The sequence below is a fragment of the Sorex fumeus genome, unplaced genomic scaffold, assembly GCF_029834395.1.
Source record: "Sorex fumeus unplaced genomic scaffold, SorFum_2.1 ptg000014l, whole genome shotgun sequence".
Classification (NCBI taxonomy): Eukaryota; Metazoa; Chordata; class Mammalia; order Eulipotyphla; family Soricidae; genus Sorex; species Sorex fumeus.
In genome coordinates this window covers 27,998,194-28,022,550 of record NW_026606071.1, presented here as the reverse complement: position 1 = coordinate 28,022,550, position 24,357 = coordinate 27,998,194, and the positions used below count along the sequence as shown (strand labels likewise).

Below are 24,357 nucleotides of genomic sequence, written 5' to 3'. Positions count from 1 at the left end.
ATTTTCCAAACAATACTTGTGCTTTTTTAATACTAGCTTTGCAAGAAAAGAAAACTAAGCATAAATAAGGTTCTGAGCATATTTAAACACTATTCACAATGAATCGATTATCCAAGCCTTATCCATGATGAAACAATTAGTAAGTGGGAGAAAGAATTAGGATTAATCATATCAGGATAAGCCAGCGTCAGCTGTGTTAACTATAACCTAAAGTGATTGAATTAATTATAAAAAATGGGTATAAAGCATAAAATTGACAAAGCAAAGGGTAAAATTGTACCCTTAAAATACATACAGTATTGCAAACTAAAGCTGTATCGATAAACTTCCTCATCACAACAAATTAATTAAACATGTAAAATGATGATAAAATATTGTGGTCATTATTTTGCAATATGTAAACGAAATCAACATATTTTATAATTTGAACTTACGTATGCCACTTATATTTCAATAAAGCCAGAAGAAAAAATGACATCAGTATATATTTAATGCTCTTAAATGTAGTGACTATTTTTTTCATTTTTATATATTTATTCATTTATTTAATTTTTTTCACATTCGCAGCTGTGCTTAACCCCGGTCCCATGCCCAGGGGTGCTCAGAGGAATTGTTTGTGGTGCCAGGGATCAAACCTAGGTCAGCTGTGTGCAAGGGAAAGACCACCCCACCTGTGTTATCACTCTGGCCCAAATAATAAAAATTAGTTTTAAAAGCAAATATAATGTCAACCAATTGTAATATTAATCCATGAGTGTTGTGAATATCAAAATTAAAACATTTGAGATTCAGGAAGCAGATGCAAGCTTTCTCATTCAAACACCTAGGTTGTGAAAGAAATGAATAGTGGAATGGAGTAGGAAAATATTAAAGGACAGTCCAAACTCACCAACATTACATTTTCAAATTATAAAAATTTAAGGTCTTTGTAAAATAAAATGAAGTTTGGAATGAGGTAAATATGCTTACCAATCAATAATAAATAGCACTTTTTAATTTTAAAGATAATAAAAATCTTTCCATGACAAGGAGATCACAAAGTGACAGTGCCAAATTTAGCCTCTCAACATTTTAGTACTGCAAATAAACCCTCTGGCAAGACAACTTCAGAACTTGTTTCATAATTACCTAGTATTAAGTACCATCTGACTCATGGAAATTGAGGAAAGGATTATATTCAATCTGCTGACACTAGATTTCTTTGCTTCTCTTCATACCTGTCTCTATATAAAGAAGATATTCTAGATGAAAATAGGGTTTGAGGGCCAGAAAGATAGTATTGGGTTAAGACATTTGCCTGGCATGCAGTGAATCCTAGCTCTATCCTTGCACTGGAGTGACCCATGAACACAGAGCCAAGAGTAAGTTCTAAGCACCACAAGGTACAGCTAAAACATACAAAAGAAAGGTTGGAAGGAAGGACGGAAGGAAGGAAGGAAGGAAGGAAGGAAGGAAGGAAGGAAGGAAGGAAGGAAGGAAGGAAGGAAGGAAGGAAGAAAGGAAGGAAGAAAATTGGCCATCTATAGTTAATTTCTACATCAACCTTTAAAGTTTGTTTTTCACTCCAAAGAGGAATTTGGATGGAAAAATTGCACTAGTTAAAGTAGTTAAAATTTGAATTATATTGATGGTAAATTTTTGTTATTGAAGTGATAAATTAATATTAATGAGTTGATGACAGAAAGTTTCTCTCAAATATAAAAATTACATAATTTTCAACTTAATATCCTTCCTTCTACTATGGGAAGTGAAATTTTTCATAATAAAAAATGCTCAATAGTATGCTAGCTCCTATTTATAAAACTTACTTGAACACATTGTATGAAATTATACTTTGTTTAACTTCTTTTTATTTAATAATATGTTCACTGTCACTGTCACTGTCCTGCTATTGTTCATCAATTTGCTCGAGCGGGCCCAGTAATGTCTCCATTGTGACACTTGTTACTGTGTTTGGCATACGAAATACATCACGGGTAGCTTGCCAGGCTTTGCCGTGCGAGCGAGATACTCTCCGTAGCTTGCTGGGCTCTCTGAGAGGGGCGGAGGAATTGAACTTGGGTCCGCTGACCCGGCCGCTTGTAAGGCAAATGCCCTACCCGCTGTGCTATTGCTCCAGCCCAACAATATGTTACATCTTGAAATTCTAAAAATTTCATTTACACTTTTTAAAATGGGTAGATTGTAACAAAAAAAGTATGGGAAACTCACAATGTAAAATCATAAGAAGTTGTAAAAATCATAGAGAATCAAGTTTTATATCTGAGAAATAATAAACCAGATACAAGGAGCATATAATGAAAGGAGGCATAATTTGAAATAAAAAATCCAAGACAAAATTATAAGTACTTTGATTATCACCTAATTATCTTTCCATAGTATTAAAAGACCTCAAATCTTGGTAATATCAATATCCATAAATTTGTGCTTTCACAAAAGCAGCTTTTTTTTCCAGATAGGTATGGTAAGACAAACATTTAAAATTTCTTAACACACATGCAGAAATTTTTTTAATGCTTGTATTTTCAAAACAAAAAATAACATGTAAAGGAAGAAAAAACACCACTGGACCATAATATCTCATCTGTGGGCCTTCTATGCCTTCTAGTAAATTCTAGTAACTATGAGATGAGTGTAAAAATTAATGACGTGCTCATTAGGATTTAAATTATCCATATTTTAGACCTCTGCCAGGTGCTAAATCAGACAACTTATAGTAATGTTTTCTTGATTGAAAACCTCCCTGCTTAACTTAATTTCCTCATTTAATCTTATCAGCTATCAGACCCTTTGTGCCTTGATGAAGATCTTTAAAGCTGTAGTCTATGTTCCCACATAGGACATTTTCCCCTTAGTATGCAACATGTCATCTCTTCCATACAGCTTTTAATCAATATCTTCTTGTATTATTCTATTTGCGAGGGACATTTGATCATACCCAGTTGTACTCAGAGGCATTCCCAGCTCTGTGCTCAGGGGTCTCTCCCAGTGGTGCTTGTATGTTGCCTTGGATTAATTGCAAGAAAGGCAAGAGTCATAATTCATATAATATCTCTCTGGCTCCAGTTTTTATAGATCTTATTTTAATTCCATCAATTTTTATAGATAAAATTATTATAGATTCATCCATTTTTCATAGATCTAGTTTTAATTCCATCAATTCCAGGTATTGATTAAATACATCTTAGTATTTTTCCTATAAATCAACTCCTTCTATATTTCATCAATTTTACTTTTTCTATAATCATTTTAGTAAACTAAATGAATTATATTAGAAAACTGCCTCACAAAGAAAAACTGTAGGGGCCAGAAAGTTAGGGATTAAAGCACTTGCATATATGCAACTAACCCTGATTAGATCCTCAGCAACATATATGGTCCAGGAATGTCCCCCGAGCAGAGAGCAGGGAGTAGACCCTTGCACCATTGGGGTTCAAATTCACAAAAAATAACTAGATAACTATGCAAATAAGCATTTATATGCTATTAAAAATCATAGATGTTGCAATAAGAAGTTATAATTCACTACCTTATAAACTAAATTCAATACCAAGTAGAGCACAAGCCATAAAAAAATGTATGATAAAGTTATTCTCAAGTTTCTAGGTTAGGAAAAAAAACTTTTTCTAAAAATTAAGGAGCTAGCCAACTCCCTTCCTTGGGAATATGATATTCTAAAGGTGGCATTTCTGTTTGAAGGAAGATTTTACTATACATGAATTTTAATGGTTCTAACAAATGAAAATCTATTGAGCATGTAATATAGACAAGGTATTTTTACAGAGCTAGAGAGGTTAAAAACCTTAGAATGATAATCCAAATTAGCTAAAATTTTGTATTCAGATCTGACTTCATTCAAAGAGCTAATTACTTCATCATTAAAACACCAAGAAAGAGATAAGAAACTTTTGTTATATGCAAAATGAATCAATGGAATTTCCGTTCAGTATCTTGAAATTGTAAGTTTTACATTACAGTTCATTTTTTTTAAAACTAGGCAATACTCTAGTCCTCTCTACTGTTGTCAATAGCTTGCTTGTATGTTTACTTTGTTTCTTGATAGACTTTTTTAAAGTAACATACTTCCTAGGTAGAGAAAATATACATAGAAAAATCAGAATAAAATAGGCTGACAACTGTCTGCCATTTTAATTTTAATAATAAGAAAACTTTACACCAAATAGTTGGAAAAAAGCTTATTGACAAAAGCTCTAGTAAAGATTTTTGTTTTGGCTTTGGGCCATATCCAGCTGTGCTCAGAGCTTACTCCTGATTCTGTGCTCAGGGATTGCTCTTGGCAGGGCTCAAGAAGACTATGTGGGGATCTGGGGTATGAACCCAATTGTCTTCTTGCAAGGCAAGCACCCTACCAGCTATACTCCATCTCCAGCCTCTCTACTAAAGTTTTATGTTAACTCTTAATATCAGTCAGATACAGTTAATTAAATGTGAATTAAATTCACATTCAATGACCCTATTATAGAAATACAGTAAGACTAAACACATACACACACACAACACACACAACAGTCAAAACTCCTGAGGCCTCAGGGTTAGAAAGATAGTATATGGGGTTAAGGAACTTGCCTTGCATGCAGTTAACTCTGATTTGATCCCTAGTACTGGCATATGGTCCCTTGAGAACTGCCAGCAGGGATCACTAAGTACAGATCCAGGAATGAGCCTTGAGCACCTTATATGGCCAGAAACCAAAAAACAGCAAAGAAAAAAAAACATTAGGCTTCAAATTATACTTGATTAAAGGTCATAAATTTTCATCTGTCTTTTCCACCACCCTTAAATTTTCATGGTATTTAAAAACTTTTCTGGTAAATCTATTTCCTAATAACCTCTCAAACTATAAATCTATTTGTGAATAGTTGCTTACATAGGCACTCATAATTTTTAAATTGCACTTCTAATCTTCATTTTGAGATTCAAGACTCTTGGAGATTTTCCTCACTACTTGCAAACTTTGGACAAAATGATATGCATTTAAATGTTGATTTCTTCTCAGATAATCTGAGAGAAGGCTGCAAGTATACATTCATCTCATATGCTTCTATGGAGACTTTATGACGTTTGTAGCCATTCCTTTTAAAAAGTTGCTGAAACTACCTAAACTCAAATTTATCTGCAACATACTTTATAACTGTGAACTACTTAAAATTTGTACAAACTCATAAACAGATCTGAATTTTTGTGGCTAACATAGGATTTAATTTTCCTCAGTACCTCTTCAAAATATTCAAGTATTTTCTATGAAGGGCACTGCCCTCTACTTAAAGATAAACTGACATAAAAACTCATTTCCATCCCATTCCTTAGATGGCTATAAGATGCTAAGCTTCAACTTTGCATTCCACAGTCTTGCTTTGGGGTTCTTTCTGTTCTAAGTGTGGAGACAGAGTCATAAGTTTCACAAGACAGAATCATTTTTCACAAAAACCTACTCAAAATTTTTCAATTTTTAAAGACAAAGTTTAGGAGAAAAGAAGATAAAATAATCTGCCTTCCATCTCAGAAGAACTTCAGACATTCCAAAAATATAAGGAGGGAGAAAAATACCCACCATAATGTGATAACTAAGAGAGAACAATTTAAAATGGAGATAAAAAGTAAAATAAAATAAATAAAAAATAAAATGGTGATTAAAAAACATTTGTGTTTTACATAAAGTCCACACTTCTGAGAAAGCAACTTTCCAGAGTGGTCATTACTCAAAGATTTTAAGACCAGACTGGATTGTCACCTATGTGAATCATGAAAATACATGCACACAGTGTGTGTGTGTGTGTGTGTGTGTGTGTGTGTGTGTGTGTGTGTGTGTGACCTTCTCAAAGTCCTCTGAACTTTGCCACAAGAGACAACTTCAGACCATGTTCCTTCTATAGCAGCTGTCATTTGAAATTCCAAACCAGTTCCACCCAAGAAGTTCCATTAATACTGAACCTTGATCGTTTGATGTTTGAAAAGTCCATAATTTATGAAAAGAAAGCGTCAGTCAGAACCCTCTGGAAAACTCTAAGCTCCTCTTTGGGGAACAAGTTAGAAGCTCCTCCAAAAAGGAGGTTCTAAGAGAGTATCTCAGGGTTAAAGACCATAAAAGTAAAAGAGACTCCAGTCTCCCTATGGCTGTCCACTCCTAGGTTCTGGTTTCCTAAAAATAGTCCTCGGAGTGCAGATCCCTCTTTTCCTGTGCCCTAAGAAAGCTAAAGAACTCTCCAGGGGAGTGGCCACTTCCCTCTGAAACCTTAAGCTAGCTGTGAGGTCACAGCTTCCCCAGAAATAAAAGGAAGCCTTAGCCAGGGAGGCCCCCACTAAGGGACAGCCGCAGCCCTCAGCTCTCCAGCCTCTCCGCTGTCTTGCAACTCAGCAGCTCCATCATGGTGGGTCCTGTGAGAAACTGTTTGCCGTTTATCAGAGAATCTATGTAGTGGATTTGATTATATTGAGAAGAATGGGGGAAAGAGTAGAATTGAAACGAGAATCTATTTAATAGGAGTCTCTAAGAATATTTTTGATTTTTTTTGTCGAGGGGGATTGCAGAAAGAAAAGATTAATTGCAACTACTCTGCCAACTGAAAAAAAACGCATCTTACCACCCAAAGTGAAACTTTATGCTTCACCACCTTTAACTCTCTATCATATTAGATTGATCATATTTAAACTAGAGGGAGTAACCTGCAAATATTGCAAAATGCTCTGCCTTTAAAACATTCAGATGTTAAGAAAGCTAAAACTAAGTAAATGACTTTCAAAGCATAGGGTAAAAATCAACCGGTTAAAGGAAAGGAAGATTTAACTTGATCTTAACTTGATCTTCTGTATTTTTTAAATGCAGTGTAGCTCTATTACACATGTCTTAAATACATCATTCCAGGAAATATTTGAGTTAGCATTTGTTAAATCATTGATTAATATGTAGAGATGTTCCATCACTATCTTTTGCAATAGCTTTCTATTTTTCCTAGATTCAAAAGTATCTGCAGGAACACTCTTATTCTATGACACTTGTAGGACTTCCTAAAAACCACAGATCAGAGAGCAATCATTCTGTCAATGTATTTGAATGACTACTAGTTGTTTCTTTCTCTTTTTCACCTCTGCAGTCCTTCAGTGCTGACCAGATTGCTGGTAAGTGAATTGAGCTTTTCTCTATGTAGGCAGAGCACTGCCTAGCTTCTGAAAAAAAATCACTTTTATCTCCAAGGCATGCCACTGCATGGTTCAACCTGTTAGTGTCCAAGCTATGCCTGAACTCTGAAAAGTAGGCTGATTTTTGAGTCTTACTTTGAAGATTTCTCAGGGAATGAGCTTGGATACATTAAAAAATCAGGACATTTATGTTTGGTTAAAATACTTTTTTGTGGTTAATTTCTTTCTAACAGATCGAGTTCTCTAAGGAACAACAGGATGGTAAGTTTAAAAGATACAGTTGTTGATATGTGCACACTCATAAAGATGGCATGTGAGAAAACCAGCTCCCTTGAGAAGAGATTAGCTCTTTCTAATTATCCCCACTGGTGTTGCCACTCTAAATATAAGATACTCTCAATCACTCTAAATATAAATGATCTCAGCCTGAAACCCTTGCTTATAATCAGTAATCAAATGTTTAAGAAAACAAAAAATATCACAAAGTAGGTCCTTGTAGTCACTGATGGCTAAATGAAACCAATTTGATGCAGTAGGCAAAAGCAAATATATAATCAAAAGAAGATATATTTGGGGTAACTAATTTGTTGAATAATCCAAAAATAGGATTTGGTAGGTTTGAATCATTCAATTTGGAAAGGATAATTGATTATGAAACTGTCTTTCACCAAGTCTGCATCATTTCATGGGGCACCATAGTGAATTGAGAGAAATAATAAGGAAGTGGGTGTGAACAAAACTGAACTGAGAAAAAAAGGTGATATCATTTATCATAAAATGATAGATGAAATATTAGACATTTTTATCTACCCTTAGGCATGAAAGATAGTTCCCAGAGAGGTCTTAGTTCTTGCCCCAAAACCCAAAAGATCAAAAGGTCAAAATCTTTTACTGGTTAAAATTATTAGAGTTTTCATCATTTTTATTAAAAATTTTTAAAATATAAGAATTATTTTGAATTAGTTCCTAACTATAGGTCTCATTCCCCTGACCCTGAAAGAGCCTCCAATTGTTGGGAAAAGATGAGTAAGAAGAGGCTGCTAAAATCTCAGGGTTGGGAGGAATAGAGACGTTACTGGCACCTGCTCGAGTAATTTGACAATCAATGAAATGACAGTGATACAGTAATAGTTCCTAACTAGAAAACATCAAACTCTTAAAGAGTTCAGAGATCTGAATAGTTGACCTAGCACTTTCAGTTTTCCTTGTTTTGGAAATTTGGATCCAAAAATTCCCATGCCCTAGAATCTTGTTTGCTTCATTAAGAAATAGAGAGGAAATTGTGTACTGGAAAGAAAGTATCATATTTTCAAATAAATGGAGACAGCAATATATCTGTAAACGAGTAAGAAAAAAGGTTTAGTAATTTGGAATATTATTTATACTAATATCTATATGTGTTATATGCAATGTCACTGTCACTGTCACTGTCCTCCCGTTGTTCATCGATTTGCTCGAGCAGGCCCAGTAACGTCTCCATTGGAGACTTTGTTGTTACTGTGTTTGGCATATCGAATACATCACGGGTAGCTTGCCAGGCTCTGTCGTGCGGGCGAGATACTCTCGATAGTTTGCTGGGCTCTCCATGTATAAATAATAATTATATATGCTTGATAAGAACTTACTTAGATATTCCATTCTCTTCCTAAAGGATTCCACATTTTAAGTCTGTTTCAATGTCTAAATATGTTTGGACATCATTTAAGGAAAAATGGTATTTTCTGTAGTACAGACTCACAACTATCTGCATTATGGCTGATGGCCTCAAGTAAATAAATTATTTGAGTTGATGACTGACAACTCAAAATAATCTAAAAGTATACTGCAAAGTCTATTTTTCTTTTTTAAAACAATTGGTGAGTTTACATTTTGTTTTAGTGCATAATTAGATAGTAATGCTGAATCATATTCAACTACTATATCCCAATCCTTTCAAATATCTGATTTATTGTGTCATTGTGACTGCCAAATTGTGATAGGATCAAGTGAGGAGGCTTAAAACTCTTAGCAGGGACAAAGGGACTTACTATGGATTATTAAACCTGTTATTCTGCCCATTATTCTGCATATAAAACCAGTTGGATATAGAAGAAATTTCAGTAAACATTTATATGGTGGACTGGTTTTCTCATACAAGGCAAACAAATGTAAGTTTTTAAAATTCAATTGAAACCTGTACTTTCAGAGATTAATAAAGACTTCCTTTGTTTGCTTCTTTCCTTGTTTGTTTGCTAATGATTGCTCTATTTGAAGGTACTTAGGTTTGGGACAAAAGAAGAACAAAAACAACTAGAAAACTATAGCATATGTTTTCTAAATATTTTTGCCTCCCCCAACCCCTTTTTAAAAATTTAGGCGACATGATTTACTTAAGGTCCAACTCCATTGCTATCTAGTAGAGCTGCAACTGTTCACGAGTGGCTGTTTAAATGTAAACTTTAATTTATAACAAATGTTTATTAGAATCCATTTTCTCAGTTGCATTAGTCTTACTGTAGTGCCCAAGAGCCATGGGTAGTGAAATGAAGTTACCTTTTTGAGCAGCCTAGATACAGAATATTTTGGCTATCACAGAAAGTTCTAGAACAGTGTTGTTCTAGACAAGAACTGATAACCTTTTCCTCATTTTCCCCAAAGACAGAGTGGTAAATATATTAATCTTTTCTGGTAATATATATTTTTTATAAATAACTCAGCTATATTATTGAGATATAAAAATAGCAATAAACAATATATAAATAGGCATGGTTTATCCCAATCAAAAAAACAAATCCCAAAACATACTTATATGCTAGCCCCTAGGCAGTAGTTTACTAACCTTCATTCTAGATCCTAAAGTCAGTAATTAAAGTTTCAAAATGTGAATTAGACTGAGCAATATCTTTCTGTTCTTGGTTACATCAGCAAAAGGGTTAATGTCAGAGCGATTTTATTACAGCCCATAAAAATGCTATTTCTATATCAGCATCTGACCAGAGTAATAGAGCCCTTTGAGCAATCTGTGCACGAACGACTGGAGACAGTAACAAGAATAGTTCAGTTTCACATGTCCACTAGAACTATGAAAAATAATATTTGACTTATGACCACACAATGCCTGCAGCATGCTTTTGAGATTTAAATAAAATGTTATTGTCCAGTTTCATAGAATTCGGAAAGGGGGATTTTAGCAAAAACAATGACATGTATAGTTGATTATGGATATGTCTGGGTGCAGTCAGATAGGGCGATGAAGGCACAACAAAGTAGAATTATTTACTCAATAATCTAGATAGCATCTTTTGATTTAATATCACTAATGGCCTAAAAATAATGCTTTCACCTCTGCCAATTTATTCACAAGTAGTTTTTTGAATGTTGTTGGTTTTTAACTACAACAACTTGCCATCAAAATTTTTGGATTTCCCAGAAATTTTCATTTAGTTATTCTAAAAGTTTCTATTAAAATGACTTTACTGACCACTAAATCCATAGCAGCAACCTATATTCTCTCCATGTCTCTGTGTTCCTCTGTCTTTGTCTTTGTCTCTGTCTATGTTCCTCCATCTCTCTCTCTCTCTCTCTCTCTCTCTCTCTCTCTCTCTCTCTCTCTCTCTGTTTCTCTCTCTCTCTCTCTCTCGATTTTTTTAATTCCTTGTTTAGGAAGAAAAATGACAAAGTTTAGAAAAAATCAAAAGACATGAAAAAATAGAAAACACTTTAAAATATGTACTACTACTTGCATACATACTTAAATACATACACGACTAAATGAGAAATCTGAGTATATTAGTGGTTTGTCAGTGTGAGCCATCCTGGTTGGGATATAACTTTACAAAGTTGTAACTTTGTACAATGTTAATATTGGAGAAAACTAGAGTATAGTACTTCAATGATATATGTTTTCTACGACAACTATATGTGAATTTACCATTTTTCCACAAAACTCTCATTTTAAAATGTGTACTTAATTCTAAACAAATTTAGCAACATATTGCCATATGTATTATCTGAAAAACAAGTAAAATTCAAAGAGATTATCATAGTGATATGTTCAAATAAATATTCCTCCTACTTGAAAGTTACCTAGTGTACTTTGAAAAAAAGAAAATTACTATAGAACTTAGGGATTGTCTCACTTTTCTAAGTTCTTCCTTAAAATAAAATTACTCCTAAAATAAGCTTAGTAGATTACTTAAAGTACTGAAGTACATGTTTTGCATGTCTGAGTCCCAGGTTTGATTCCTTATACCACATGATCCCCTAAATAAAACAGAAATAAACTACAAGCACCACGAAAGGGGGATAGGGGTGCTCTACACAGAGAAAAAATTAATTCTGAAAAAATTATTAATTGGAGAACATAAAAATTGTACCTTAGGATGAAATATTGTATTATAATTGAGAAATTTGTATGAACTTCATATACTGTAACCACAATTGAATTTTTGAAATTGTATTAATTTTGATAACTATGTAAGTCATAAATTATATAAATTATATTATTTTTCTTGTTTTTTTTCTTTTGGGGTCACACCCAGCAATGCTCAGAGCTTACTCCTGGCTCTTCTGTGCCCAGGAATTAGACCTAGCAGTGCTCAGGGGACCTTGCAGGATGCTGAGAATCAAACCCAGGTCGACCAAGTGCAAGGCAAACACCCTACCTGTTGCATTATAGCTCCAGCCCTGATTTTTCTTAAAATTTCTTGATATCTCAAAATTTCTTAAGCCAGACATTTTAGTTTCCAAGCAACTAAAGAATATGCAAATAAATATGACTAGAACCATCAGCTTCCACTTATAATTATTAATAACATGAATTCCCGCTGGAAGTGGTGCTTTAAAATTGTCCCCAGAGGAAATTTCAATTGATCGAAGATTAAGCAGGAAAGGGGAGAGTCCAAAAATAGCAGATAAGCTTGTTATTTGGCAAAAATTTTGAAAAAAGGTAATTTTTAAAAAATCTTTAATCAAGTTGGGGTTACTTTAGAGATCTGAGATAGGAAGGAAAGCCATCCTAATACTTCTTGCTTCTTGCAGATTTCAAGGAGGCCTTTCTCCTGTTTGACAGAACAGGTGAAAGCAAGATCACCTTAAGTCAGGTTGGTGATGTCCTTCGGGCACTGGGCACAAATCCCACCAATGCAGAGGTCAAGAAGGTGCTGGGAAACCCCAGCAATGAAGGTACGCACATATTTCTGAATATGAAATTGATGGAAAGTCTGTGTCCATCTATGATTAAAAATTAGTGACATTTATTAAGAAATAATTTCCATATGATGTAGTTTACTTTGCTCTTGATGCTAAGTGTACTGCTTGATCATCTGATCTCAGTTTTTCTGTCATAAAATAAGTTAACTTCCTCTGAAGTTTTGCAAGCATGATAAAATGTTTTTATGCTAATAGAAGGAGATCATTTCTAATGCTAACATCATTAGAACTGGTGTTTAAAGTTCAAGGATTAATTATATTAAATATGCAAATATAAATGTTTTGGAACTTTCAAAGGCAAAAACACATTTTTATGAAGGTATAGAATATCTCCAACATTTATCAAGAAAATGTTTAGACACAATGCGCCTTACAAATAACTCATGAAATTATACTTCCAGTAAAATAAGATGAACACATCTAGAGAAGAAGAAAACAGGAAAAGTAGTCACAGTGTTTCTATGAAACTGAAAATATCTGCTGACTTTCCAATATTCCATCATCATCACCCACCATCTTGGATGAAACTCAACTGCCTTAGTTAGGAATAGATAGAATAATATCTTACCATGAGTTTTCAGTTAAAAAAAAAAACAAAACATTTAAGGTCTAAGTCAAAAGCTACATTCAGTCAACCAAAGTAAATTTTGGGACAAAATTCTATGAGATACAGAAATGGCAAAAAGGAAGTGGCATTCCCAGGTATAGAAATTCAGTATATATATAATAAAGTAAAAACAATTCTATTGATTTGTGGCAATACTTAATCGTCTATTAAAATATTCTACCCTATTATTAAAAAATCCCACCCTAAACTTAAAAAAAAATATTTTTTTCAAGATGTTTGGGCTATTCATATTTGTTTTTGAAAAAAAGAAAAGAAAAAATAAATAATGTTATTTTTCTTGATAAGTGTTGGAGATATTACTCTATTACAGAAGTAAATTAGTTCATTTTAAGGACACCTGCTCAAAATCAACCAAACTTTTCTTTCTTTGCCTGAAAATTTCCCGCTTGAATGATGCAATAAGTAGTCAAGAACATGAAATAAAATGAGACAGCATTAAGCCTAATCTTATTTTAAATACTGTCATCAAACCAAATTTCTATCTTCAATAAAATTGTTGGATAAATATTTACTCATACTAAACTTAAATTTAATTCTTTTAATATTATTACTTAATGAACTATATTTCTATCCTACAAAGAAAGACCAATAGGAATTTATTACTTAAATATTTAACTACATCTACTTGCAAAAATCTGGAAAATCTATTTTATAACTATGTGTTAATGTGATATTTTTCACTTTTTGGGGGTCACACCAACAATGCTCAGGGGTTACTCAGGCTCTGCACACAAGAATTACTTCTGATGGGACTCGGAAAAATGTGGGATACCCAGGATCGAACCTGGGTCAGCTGTGTGCAACACAAATGCCCTACCTGCTGATTTTTATTTTTTGTCTTAGCAGACAATACTGCAGAAAGTTCTGTCATTCCTGTTCCTCTAAACTGCAAATAAGTCAGGAGATCATTAAGTGTTCAACGCACATATTGTCCTCCTAAACTTTTTAAAGTTACTTAAAATTTGAGCTGGAACTGAGGTTGAGCACAAAGGCATATGCATTGTTTGTGGGAAGTTCTTTAGTTGATCCTAGGCATTGTGAAAACCGATGATGAGTATATATGTCCTATCTAATTTCACTACTTTTATAGTACGATGGGCTGGAGCGATAGCAGAGTGAGTAGGAAGTTTTCCTTGCACGCAGCCTACCTACGTTCAATTCCTCTGTTCCTCTCAGAGAGCCCGACAAGCTACCGAGAGTATCCTCACCTGCACGGCAGAGCCTGACAAGCTCACCGTGGAGTATTCAATATGCCAAAAACAGTAACAAGTCTCACAACGGAGATGTTACTGGTGCCCGCTCAAGCAAATCGAAGAATAACAGGAGGACAGTGTTATAGTGCTACACTTTCACTTGTATAAAATAACTTGTGAAAGTTTATGGCTAAGTTTATCATTATTACATGACTATGACATCTATATGCTGATTTCTGCCAACCACCATATCTCTATTTAATTTATTAATCTTACTTTTGGAACACACTCAGCTATGTTCAGAGCTTACTCCTATCTCTGTGCTCAGGGTCATTCCTAGAGGGCCTCAGGGGATCACATAGAGAGTTAGGGATCAAACTGGAGTCAGCACTATGCAAGAGTGGAGGTTTTTGTATATAAATTTATAAAACATACGTAGTTGGATTTATCAAAATATATAATGCTTCCTGCTTCAATAAATGTTTCAAGGCTTTGAGAAGCACTTTCTATGGATTTTATTTGTCACGCTGAAATTCTGAACCCATTTGAAATTCACTGTGGAATAAAAGCTAAATCTGATTTTATTTTCTAGGCACTTTCATTTATGTGTATATAAATGTACACTACGCCTTATCCACTGTGCTATTACCCAGGCCCCTCAGCTCTATTTTTAAATGACAGATTTAAGGCACAAAGCAGTTAAGAAACTTGTCCATGCTCACATAGTTTTTTTTTCTTTTTTTTTTTCCCTTTATTTTATTTTATTTTTTTTAAAGTTGTAGATTTACAATTTTTTGTGCTTTGGTTTCAATTATACAATGATCAGATACCCATCCCTCCACCAGTGCCCATTTTCCACCACCATGGATAATATCCCTCCCACCCCCATCTCCCCATCCCCCCATCCCCCCTGTCTCTGTGGCAGGGCAATCCCCTGTGTTCTCTCTCTCCTTTTGGGTGTTGTGGTCTGCAAAAGAGGCATTGAGTGGCAAACATGTTCAGTCCATAGTCTACTTTCGACATGCATCTCCCCTCCTGGGAGGATCCTCCAAACATCCTTTATTTGGTGCTCCCTTCTCTATCTGAACAGCCCTTTCCTCTAGGATACCCGGCTGGCCTCTAAGTTATGGAGTAATCCTCCTGGTGCTGATCTCAGCTATTCTTGGGTATTAATCTCATACTTTGTTACTTTATATCCCCCAGATGAATGCAATCTTTCTATGTCTATCCCTCTCTTTCTGACTCATTTCGCTTAGCATGATACTTTCCATATTGTACCACTTGTATGTAAATTTCATGACTTCATCTTTTCTAAGAGCTACATAGTACTCCATTGTGTAGATGTACCAAAGTTTCTTTAACCAGTCATCTGTTCTTGGGCATTCAGGTTTCTTCCAGTTTCTGGCTATTGTAAAGAGTGCTGCAATGAACAAACAAGTGCAGATGTCACTTCGACTATACATTTTTGCCTCTCTGGGATATATTCCCAGGAGTGGTATTGCTGGGTCAAATGGGAGCTCAATTTCTAATTTTTTGAGAATCGTCCATACTGTTTTCCAGAGGGGCTGAACCAGTGGACATTCCCACCAACAGTGAAAGAGTGTCCCTTTCTCGCCACATCCACGCCAGCATCGGTTGCTTTTGTTCTTTTGAATGTGGGCCAGTCTCTGAGGTGTGAGATGGTATCTCATTGTGGTTTTGATCTGCATCTCCCTGATGATTAATGATGTAGAGCATTTTCTCATGTGCTTTTTTGCCATTCGGATTTCTTCTTTGAGAAAGTTTCTGTTCATTTCATTGCCCCATTTTTGGATGGGGTTGGATGTTTTCTTCTTGTGGAGTTTAACCAGTATTTTGTATATCCTGGATATCAACCCCTTGTCAGATGTGTATTCGGTGAATATCCTTTCCCATTCTGTAGACTGTCTTTGTATTTTGGTCACTGTTTCTTTGGAGGTGCAGAAGCTTCTTAGTTTAAGATAGTCCCATTTATCTATCTCTGTTTTCACTTGCTCGGCCAGTGGCGTGGCATCTTTGAAGATACCATTAGCTTCAATGTCATGGAGGGTTTTGCCAACTTTATCTTCAATGTACCTTATGGTTTCTGGTCTGATGTTGAGGTCTTTAATCCATTTTGATCTTACTTTTGTACATGGTGTTAGGCAGAGTTCTGAGCCTATTTTTTTGCATGTAGCCGTCCAGTGATGCCAACACAATTTATTAAAGAGGCTTTCCTTACTCCACTTCACATTACTTGCACCTTTATCAAAGATTAGATGAGCATATGATTGAGGAGAGATGTCAGTGTATTCAACCCTGTTCCATTGGTCTGCAGTTCTGCCTTTGTTCCAGTACCATGCTGTTTTAATTATTACTGCTTTGTAGTACAGTTTGAAGTTCGGGAGGTTGATTCCTCCCATTTTCTTTTTCCCAAGAATTGCTTTAGCTATTCGTGGGGGCTTATTGTTCCATATAAATTTCAAGAGTGTTTGCTCCATTTCTTTGAAGAATGTCATGGGTATCCTTATAGGGATTGCATTGAATTTATACAATGCTTTCGGTAGTATTGCCATTTTGACAATGTTAAGTCTCCCGACCCATGAGCAGGGGATATCTTTCCATTTCCTCATGTCCTCTTTTATTTCCTGAAGTAGCGTTTTGTAGTTTTCTTTGTACAGGTCCTTTACTTCCTTAGTTAAGCTGATTCCTAGGTACTTGATTTTCTGGGGCACAATTGTGAATGGGATTGTTTTTTTCATGTTGCTTTCTTCTCTCTCACTGTTTGCGTATAGGAAAGCCATGGACTTTTGGGTATTGATTTTATAACCTGCAACTTTACTATACAAGTCTATTGTTTCTAGGAGTTTTTTGGTGGAAGTTATTGGGTTCTCTAAGTAGAGTATCATATCATCTGCGAATAGTGAGAGCTTGATTTCTTCCTTTCCTACCTGAATGCCCTTAATATCTTTTTCCTGCCTAATCGCTATTGCAAGTACTTCCAGTACTATATTGAACAGCAGTGGAGAGAGTGGGCATCCCTGTCTCGTCCCTGATCTTAGAGGGAAGGCTCTCAGTTTTTCCCCATTGAGGATGATGCTTGCCGTAGGCTTGTGGTAGATGGCTTTAATTATGTTGAGGAAGGTCCCCTCTATACCCATTTTGGCTAGGGTTTTCATCATAAAGGGGTGCTGGATCTTATCAAATGCTTTCTCTGCATCTATTGATATGATCATATGCTTTTTATCTTTTCTTTTGTTGATATGGTGGATTATGTTGATTGATTTCCGGATGTTAAACCATCCTTGCATCCCTGGGATGAATCCTACTTGGTCATGGTGTATGATCTTTTTAATGAGTAGTTGGATTCTATTTGCTAGTAGTTTGTTGAGGATCTTTGCATCTGTGTTCATCAGGGATATCGGCCTGTAATTCTCTTTCTTTGTGGTATCTCTGTCTGCTTTTGGTATCAGTGTGATATTTGCTTCGTAGAAACTGTTTGGAAGTGTTTTTGATATTTCAATTTCGTGGAAAAGCTTAAAGAGCATTGGGAGTAAGTCCTCTTTAAAGATTTGGAAGAATTCACTAGTGAATCCATCCGGGCCAGGACTTTTGTGCTTGGGGAGACTTTTTATTACCATTTCAATTTCCTTGATGGTGATAGGTCTGTTCAGATATTCCAGGTCTTCTTGGTTCAGCCTTGGGAGTCTGTAGGAGTCTAGGAATTTATCCATTTCCTCGAGGTTTTGATGTTCCGTGGCATAAAGCTTCTCAAAGTATTCCCTGAGGATCCTCTGAATTTCTGTGGTTTCTGTTGTAATGACCCCCTTTTCATTTCTGATTTGGTTTATTAGGGTTTTCTCTCTCCCTTTCTTTGTGAGTTTTGCTAGAGGCTTATCGATCTTGTTAATTTTCTCGAAGAACCAGCTCTTGGTTTCATTGATCTTTCGGATTGTTTTTTGGGTTTCCATCTCGTTAATCTCTGCTCTGAGTTTTATTATTTCCTTTCTCCTGTTCGGGTTGTGCTCCTTTTTTTGGTCCTTCTCCAAGCTCTTAAGCTGTGAGGTTAGGTTACTTATGTGTGCTCGCTCCTCCTTCCTGAGGAATGCTTGTAGAGCTATAAACTTTCCTCTTAACACAGCCTTTGCTGTGTCCCATAAGTTTTGGTAACTCGTGTTCTCATTTTCATTCGTTTCTAGGAATCTTTTGATTTCCTCTTTGATTTCCTGTTTAATCCACTCGTTGTTCAATAGTGCCCTGTTTAATTTCCAGGTGTTTGATTTAGTTTTCTGTTTTTGTGTATGATTTACTTCTAATTTCAGCGCATTATGGTCTGAGAAGATTGTTGATACAATCTCTACCTTCTTAATTTTATGGAGGCATGTTTTGTGGCTCAGCATGTGGTCTATCTTGGAGAATGTTCCATGTACGCTTGAGAAGAATGTGTATTCAGCTTTTCGTGGATGAAGTGTCCTGTATATATCTACTAAGTCCCTTTCTTCCATTGTTTCCCTCAAATGAAGTATGTCCTTGCTAAGCTTGAGTCTGGTTGATCTATCAAGAGGTGACAAAGCAGTGTTGAAGTCTCCCACTAGTATTGTGTTGCTATTGATGTCTTTTTCCAAATCTATGAGTAGTTGTTTTAAGTACTTTGCTGGTCTCTCATTAGGTGCATATACATTTATTATTGTAAGTTCTTCCTGTTGTACAGATCCTCTGATCAATAAGAAATGGCCTTCACTGTCTCTTATGACCTTCCTCACTCTGAAATCGATGTGGTCTGATATAAGGATGGCTACCCCAGCTTTTTTATGGGAGCTGTTTGCCTGTAGGATTGTTTTCCAGCCTTTGACTCTGAGTCTATGTTTGCTTTGACTATTGAGATGCGTTTCTTGCAGGCAGCAGAATGTTGGGTTCAATTTTCTAATCCATCCTGCCACTCTATGTCTTTTAATTGGTGTGTTTAGCCCATTGACATTGAGAGAGATTATTGTTATGGGATTTTGTCCCATTGTTATGTTAAAATTTGGTGTATTTGAGGGGCCTTTCTTGCCTTAAAGTAGCCCATTTAGTTGTTCTTGTAACCATGGTTTTGAGTCTATGAAGTTCCTGAGCTGTTGTTTGTCTGTGAAACTGTGTGTTGTTCCTTCTATTATGAATGAGAGTCTTGCTGGGAAAAGTATTTTGGGGGAGGCCATGCTCACATAGTTGTTCATGTGATTTGGGGACTTAAGCACGAGCACAATGATTCCATAGCTCACGTATTATATACGACCAGCGTAGTAGTTGGTGGTACTAACTACCATCTGAACTACTTACCAAGTGAAATTACTGATATATAAAAAACGTTTTAGGTCGTTGAACTTTCAAGTTCAATTTGTTACTTAAAGATGCAAATTTATGGACATCAATAATTCTACAAATTTAAATTCTTTCAGAGATGAATGCCAAGAAAATTGAGTTTGAGCAATTTCTGCCCATGATGCAAGCTATTTCCAACAACAAGGACCAGGGTGGTTATGAAGACTTCGTGGAGGGTCTGCGTGTCTTTGACAAGGAAGGCAATGGCACGGTCATGGGTGCTGAACTCCGCCATGTGCTGGCCACACTGGGTAAGAAAAATTTACTTTATTAGAATCAATAGACAAAAAGTAAAGGGAAGCATAGAGCATAAGAAATTTAATAATACAGCTGGCAAGGCATTCGCCTTGCATGTGGCCAGCCTGGGTTCAATCCTCGGCATCCCATATAGTCCCCCAAACACCGTCAGGAGTAATTGTGGAATTTATTTATTTATTTATTTAATAGATTTATGGTTTAGGAGAATCTTATTATGACTAAAAGGGATAGGAAGGACATTTTTTTAGTAGTCAAATGTAATGACCATCACTTGGCCTTGGTGACAACAAATTACTTTTGGGAAAGTGAACATTCAATACTCAATATTTATAATGCATCAGTCAAAGAAAACGTTGTCTTTGTTAAAGAATGTAGTCTGTATAATCTGAGATAATGTACATTATTCATTCAAATTTAATTTATTGCTGGATGTTCGATTCTTGTATGAATGAAGCTCAAACATGAACGTTTTATAACTGTAGTTCATGGTGATTCAATAAAAAAAATTTTAAATAAATTGTAGTTTCTGGTGAGTAAAAACCTTAATTTATTGACAAATTTATGTAAAGTGCAAGAGAAACAAAGGGCATAATTCCTAGACCCCAAAAGTTTGGTAAAGTCTCTAGAAGTCTCCAAGTAATCACTGGAATTCTGAAAATATTATCTAGCCTTCATTTTTGAATAGACACTTTTGTTTCATAGGTGAAAAGATGAAAGAGGAAGAAGTAGAAGCTCTGCTGGCAGGTCAAGAAGACTCCAATGGGTGCATTAACTATGAAGGTACAGTTCCATGTGTTCTGATAATCTCAGCAATTTTTTTAACTGATCATGTTAATTATGCACTTCATTTGAGCATAAAATAACTTATTTTCTTCCTTTAGTGCATATATATACATTATTTATTCCCATCAATTGCATAAGAAATCTAAAACTATGCTCTATAAGGGTATTAATAGATATATAAACATCTACCTAAGTGCACTTTAATATTCCTGTGCATTGATTTGTAGTTTAAACTGTGCTTGCACATGTATTCTTCTTGTTATAGCTTTACTCCACTTTTTTTAAATGAACAGGACTGGGCTGGAGCAATAATACAGCTGGTAAGGCATTCGCCTTGCATGTGGCCAACCTGGGTTCAATCCTCGTCATCCCATACAGTCCCCCGAACACCGTCAGGAGTAATTTCTGAGTGCAGAGTCAGAAATAACCCCTAAGCATTTCTGGGTGTGACCCAAAAAGCAAAATAAATAAATAAATAAAATAAAAATAAATGAACAGGGCTTATTGAATTGGAGAGATAGCACAGGCATTAATTAATTTGCCTTGAAAGCAGCCAACTGAGTTTGATCCTTAGCACCCCAGCACCATATGTAGTCCCCTCAGCATACCCGGGCGTCATTCCTAAGCACAACTAGTTAGGCCTAAGTCATGAACACCAGTGGATTTGGGAAAAATAAATTAACAGGTTTTGTATCAAAATAAAATTTACTGAAATCACAAGTTCTAGGGGCCAGAGTGATAGTAAAGCAGGTAGGGTGCCTGCCTTACAAATGACTGACCTGGATTCGATTTCCAGTACCCTACAATTTCCCCAGATCTCCACCAGGAGTGATCCCTGAGTGCAGACCCAGTAGTAAGCCTGGAGCACAGCTGGGTCTGACCAAAAACAAAACAAAACAAAACAAAACAAACCCACAAGTTGTAAAGACCTCAAAATACACATTAATCCATTACAAATAATAAGCAAATATGAAAATGAGTAAACTGAAGACCCAAGAGGTTTGGTTACTTAATAAAGGTCAAATCATCATTGTATCTCTGGTATTAAAATTTAGCTCTTCTCATCTACTGTTCTCATTCATCTCTTGCTGCCAATTATCCTTCCCTGCTACCAAATTTATAATGTTAAAAATTAATCAATGATTTTCATTTTTTTATAAATATATACATAAAGGAAGGTCATTAGTAAGTAATGTACACATAAATGAAAGTGTCTAGAAAATAAAATCAGATTTAGCTTTTATTCCACAATGAGTTTCAAATGAGTACAGAATTTCAGCGTGACAAATAAAATCCATAGAAAGTGCTTCTCAAAGCCTTGAAACATTTATTGAAGCAGGAAGCATTATAAATTTTGATAAATCCAACTACATATGTTTTATAAATTTATATACAAAAACCTCCACCAGAAGTAAAATCAAAAGACAAACCAGAAAAAAATGCAATTTATATTAGAAATAGCTCATTTAAATTTTTTAATATTCTTATATTAATATAATGACCATAACCTAAATGAAAGAATTGTTAGTAAAAGGAAAAGTAATTCATAGAAAATTAAATATATAATATATGAATGGAAAATGCTGTTCACATTTGTCAGAATATTAAGAGGTGCAGATTATCATTATACGATCACGATCACGACCACCCTGTTGTTCGTCGATTGCCTCGAGCAGGTGCCAGTAACGTCTCCTTCGTCCTAGCCCTGAGATTTTTTAAAAAGTGCCATATTCAAGGCTCTTTCAGGGTTAGGAGAATGAGACCCATCATTGTTACTGGTATTTGGCATATTGGGTATACCACGGGGAGTTTGCCAGACTCTGCCGTGTGGGCATGTTACATTTGGTAGCCTGCCAGTTTGACCAAATTAGGAATGAGATGATAAGATGTCGCGCGGCCGCAAATGCGGGAGCTGAGTGTGATAATCTCTGGATCCTGGTCGTTGTTGGAGTTATCACTATACGGATACCATTTTTTAAAGTAAACCAATTGCCCAAGATTACAAAACATTTGAAGATATTTTGTGTCAAGGAGTGTGGAAACAGTTGAACTCATGCGTTCCAGGTGGAAATACAGATCATTAAAATCCCCACATGGGGGGCCAAAGTTATAGTACAGCAGGTAGGGCATTTGCCTTGCACACATCTATCCAGGATAGATCTCCAGCACCCCATGTGGTGATTATACTATTATTTGACAAATTTACAGTGAGAACTGTAAATAATCTTCACAGTAGCAAATGATCCTTTATACATTAGATCATATATGCATATACATTTCTTCATTACTGTGTTGTTCACAGCAGCCAACTTCTTAAACAACTTACTATCAACATATAATACATACTATAAATTCTTGATATATCCATGCTGAAATACATGCAGCCCTTAAGAAGAATAAGGATATTCATATTTATGTTTTTTGAAACATCTCCAAGATAGATTAATTAAAAGAACGAAGGTGCCAATGTGTTTGTTTAGTCACCATTTGCATAAAGAGTGTTTTATATACCTAAATTTGTATTTTATTTATATATTCAAATTAACTATAAAGAAATAAACTATGAGACAGGGAGACTTTTAACCATGTGCATGTAATCGATAAAAATATGCCCGTAAAGGAGTGCAAACTCTACAAAAATTAAATCTATCAAAACAAGAAAAATTCATAGATTATTAAGAATAGCGGGCTGTATAGAACTTCTTAAAATAAACTCTATGTTATGGCTGAAAAAAATAAGGAATGAGATTATCTGCTAATTTATCTTTCTTTTCTTAAGTTGGACAATCTTTTAATGCTACACTATCTGAATTATCCCCACAGCTTTTGTCAAGCATATCATGTCTATCTAAATGAAGCTCTCAAGGTATATTATCTGTCCTTTTATTAATACTAAAAACTTACTTGAGATCATGTTTCTTTTATTTAACAGCTCCAATTTACATGCTACTTATTTAATTATTGGTTCTTAGTGAAGTTGCTTATATTAGCCAGAAAAAAATCTGAACTTCTTTAAAAGTAGAGCATTTTTGTAATGATCTAAATGCAAAAATTCTGATGTTTGTTTCCCTATGTAAACAATATTAATAAAAATATGAGCTTACATTTTTTAAGTAATCTAATATTTGCTAATAATAACTGCTTTCTAATATCCTGCCTAAAGTTAGGCACCTTTAACTGGCAAGTGCAATGACTTACCTTGGAAGTGCTGGTTTATTTATATTATTTCTTTTGCATGTCACATTATTTCCCCTCCAATTTCACTTATGAAAATATATAATTAACTTTAAGTCATATTCTCTTTATCTCTGCAGATCAAACATTGTCTAGGAAGACTGGCTGGAACATTATTTTAATAACACCTAGGACAAAGGTCCAAATTTGTTTACTGTCATTCAAGTGAAAAAATGAGCTGTTCTAAACTGAGCTGTTCTACCTGAATTTTTATGTACCCTACATTTCTTTTGAATTTTAATTCACACCACACAAACCAAACATTTGCTGATCAAAAAAAATATATTCTGACAATCTCATATCCAAATATCTCTCTTTATTTTCTATCATGAGTCAGTGAACATCCTTAAAATAATAAATTAATAATTTTGGTCAGTCTAGAATGTCAAAGTCTCGTGTGTTTCTATCTTCTTGCTTTGAGAAAATTATTGTTATCACTTTATTCTTTTGTTAATGTTTAATGATTTTAAAACCTTTAAAAGAACAAATTATTGTAACTTACATAATAATAACAGCAATAATGAAAATCATATTAGTGAAAAGGTGAAATTGAGA

General features: G+C 34.9%; 1 protein-coding gene across 2 annotated transcripts in view; it reads left to right on the top strand.

The window, feature by feature from the left end:
• MYL1 (myosin light chain 1) overlaps nucleotides 1-24,041 on the top strand; it is a 28,163-nt gene extending 4,122 nt beyond the window's left edge. The window contains exons 1-7 of one of the 2 annotated variants that reach the window (XM_056111811.1): nucleotides 6,317-6,389; nucleotides 7,113-7,137; nucleotides 12,178-12,321; nucleotides 19,605-19,778; nucleotides 20,488-20,565; nucleotides 23,392-23,434; nucleotides 23,883-24,041. In XM_056111811.1, coding sequence (XP_055967786.1) covers nucleotides 6,387-6,389; nucleotides 7,113-7,137; nucleotides 12,178-12,321; nucleotides 19,605-19,778; nucleotides 20,488-20,565; nucleotides 23,392-23,420 — 453 coding nt within the window. In that variant the 5' untranslated portion in view covers nucleotides 6,317-6,386 and the 3' untranslated portion in view covers nucleotides 23,421-23,434; nucleotides 23,883-24,041. Of the gene's footprint in view, nucleotides 1-6,316; nucleotides 6,390-7,112; nucleotides 7,138-7,391; nucleotides 7,420-12,177; nucleotides 12,322-19,604; nucleotides 19,779-20,487; nucleotides 20,566-23,391; nucleotides 23,435-23,882 lie in introns of those variants that run through there. The other variant, XM_056111810.1, reaches the window with a different exon arrangement.
• The last annotated feature ends 316 nt before the right edge of the window (nucleotides 24,042-24,357 follow it).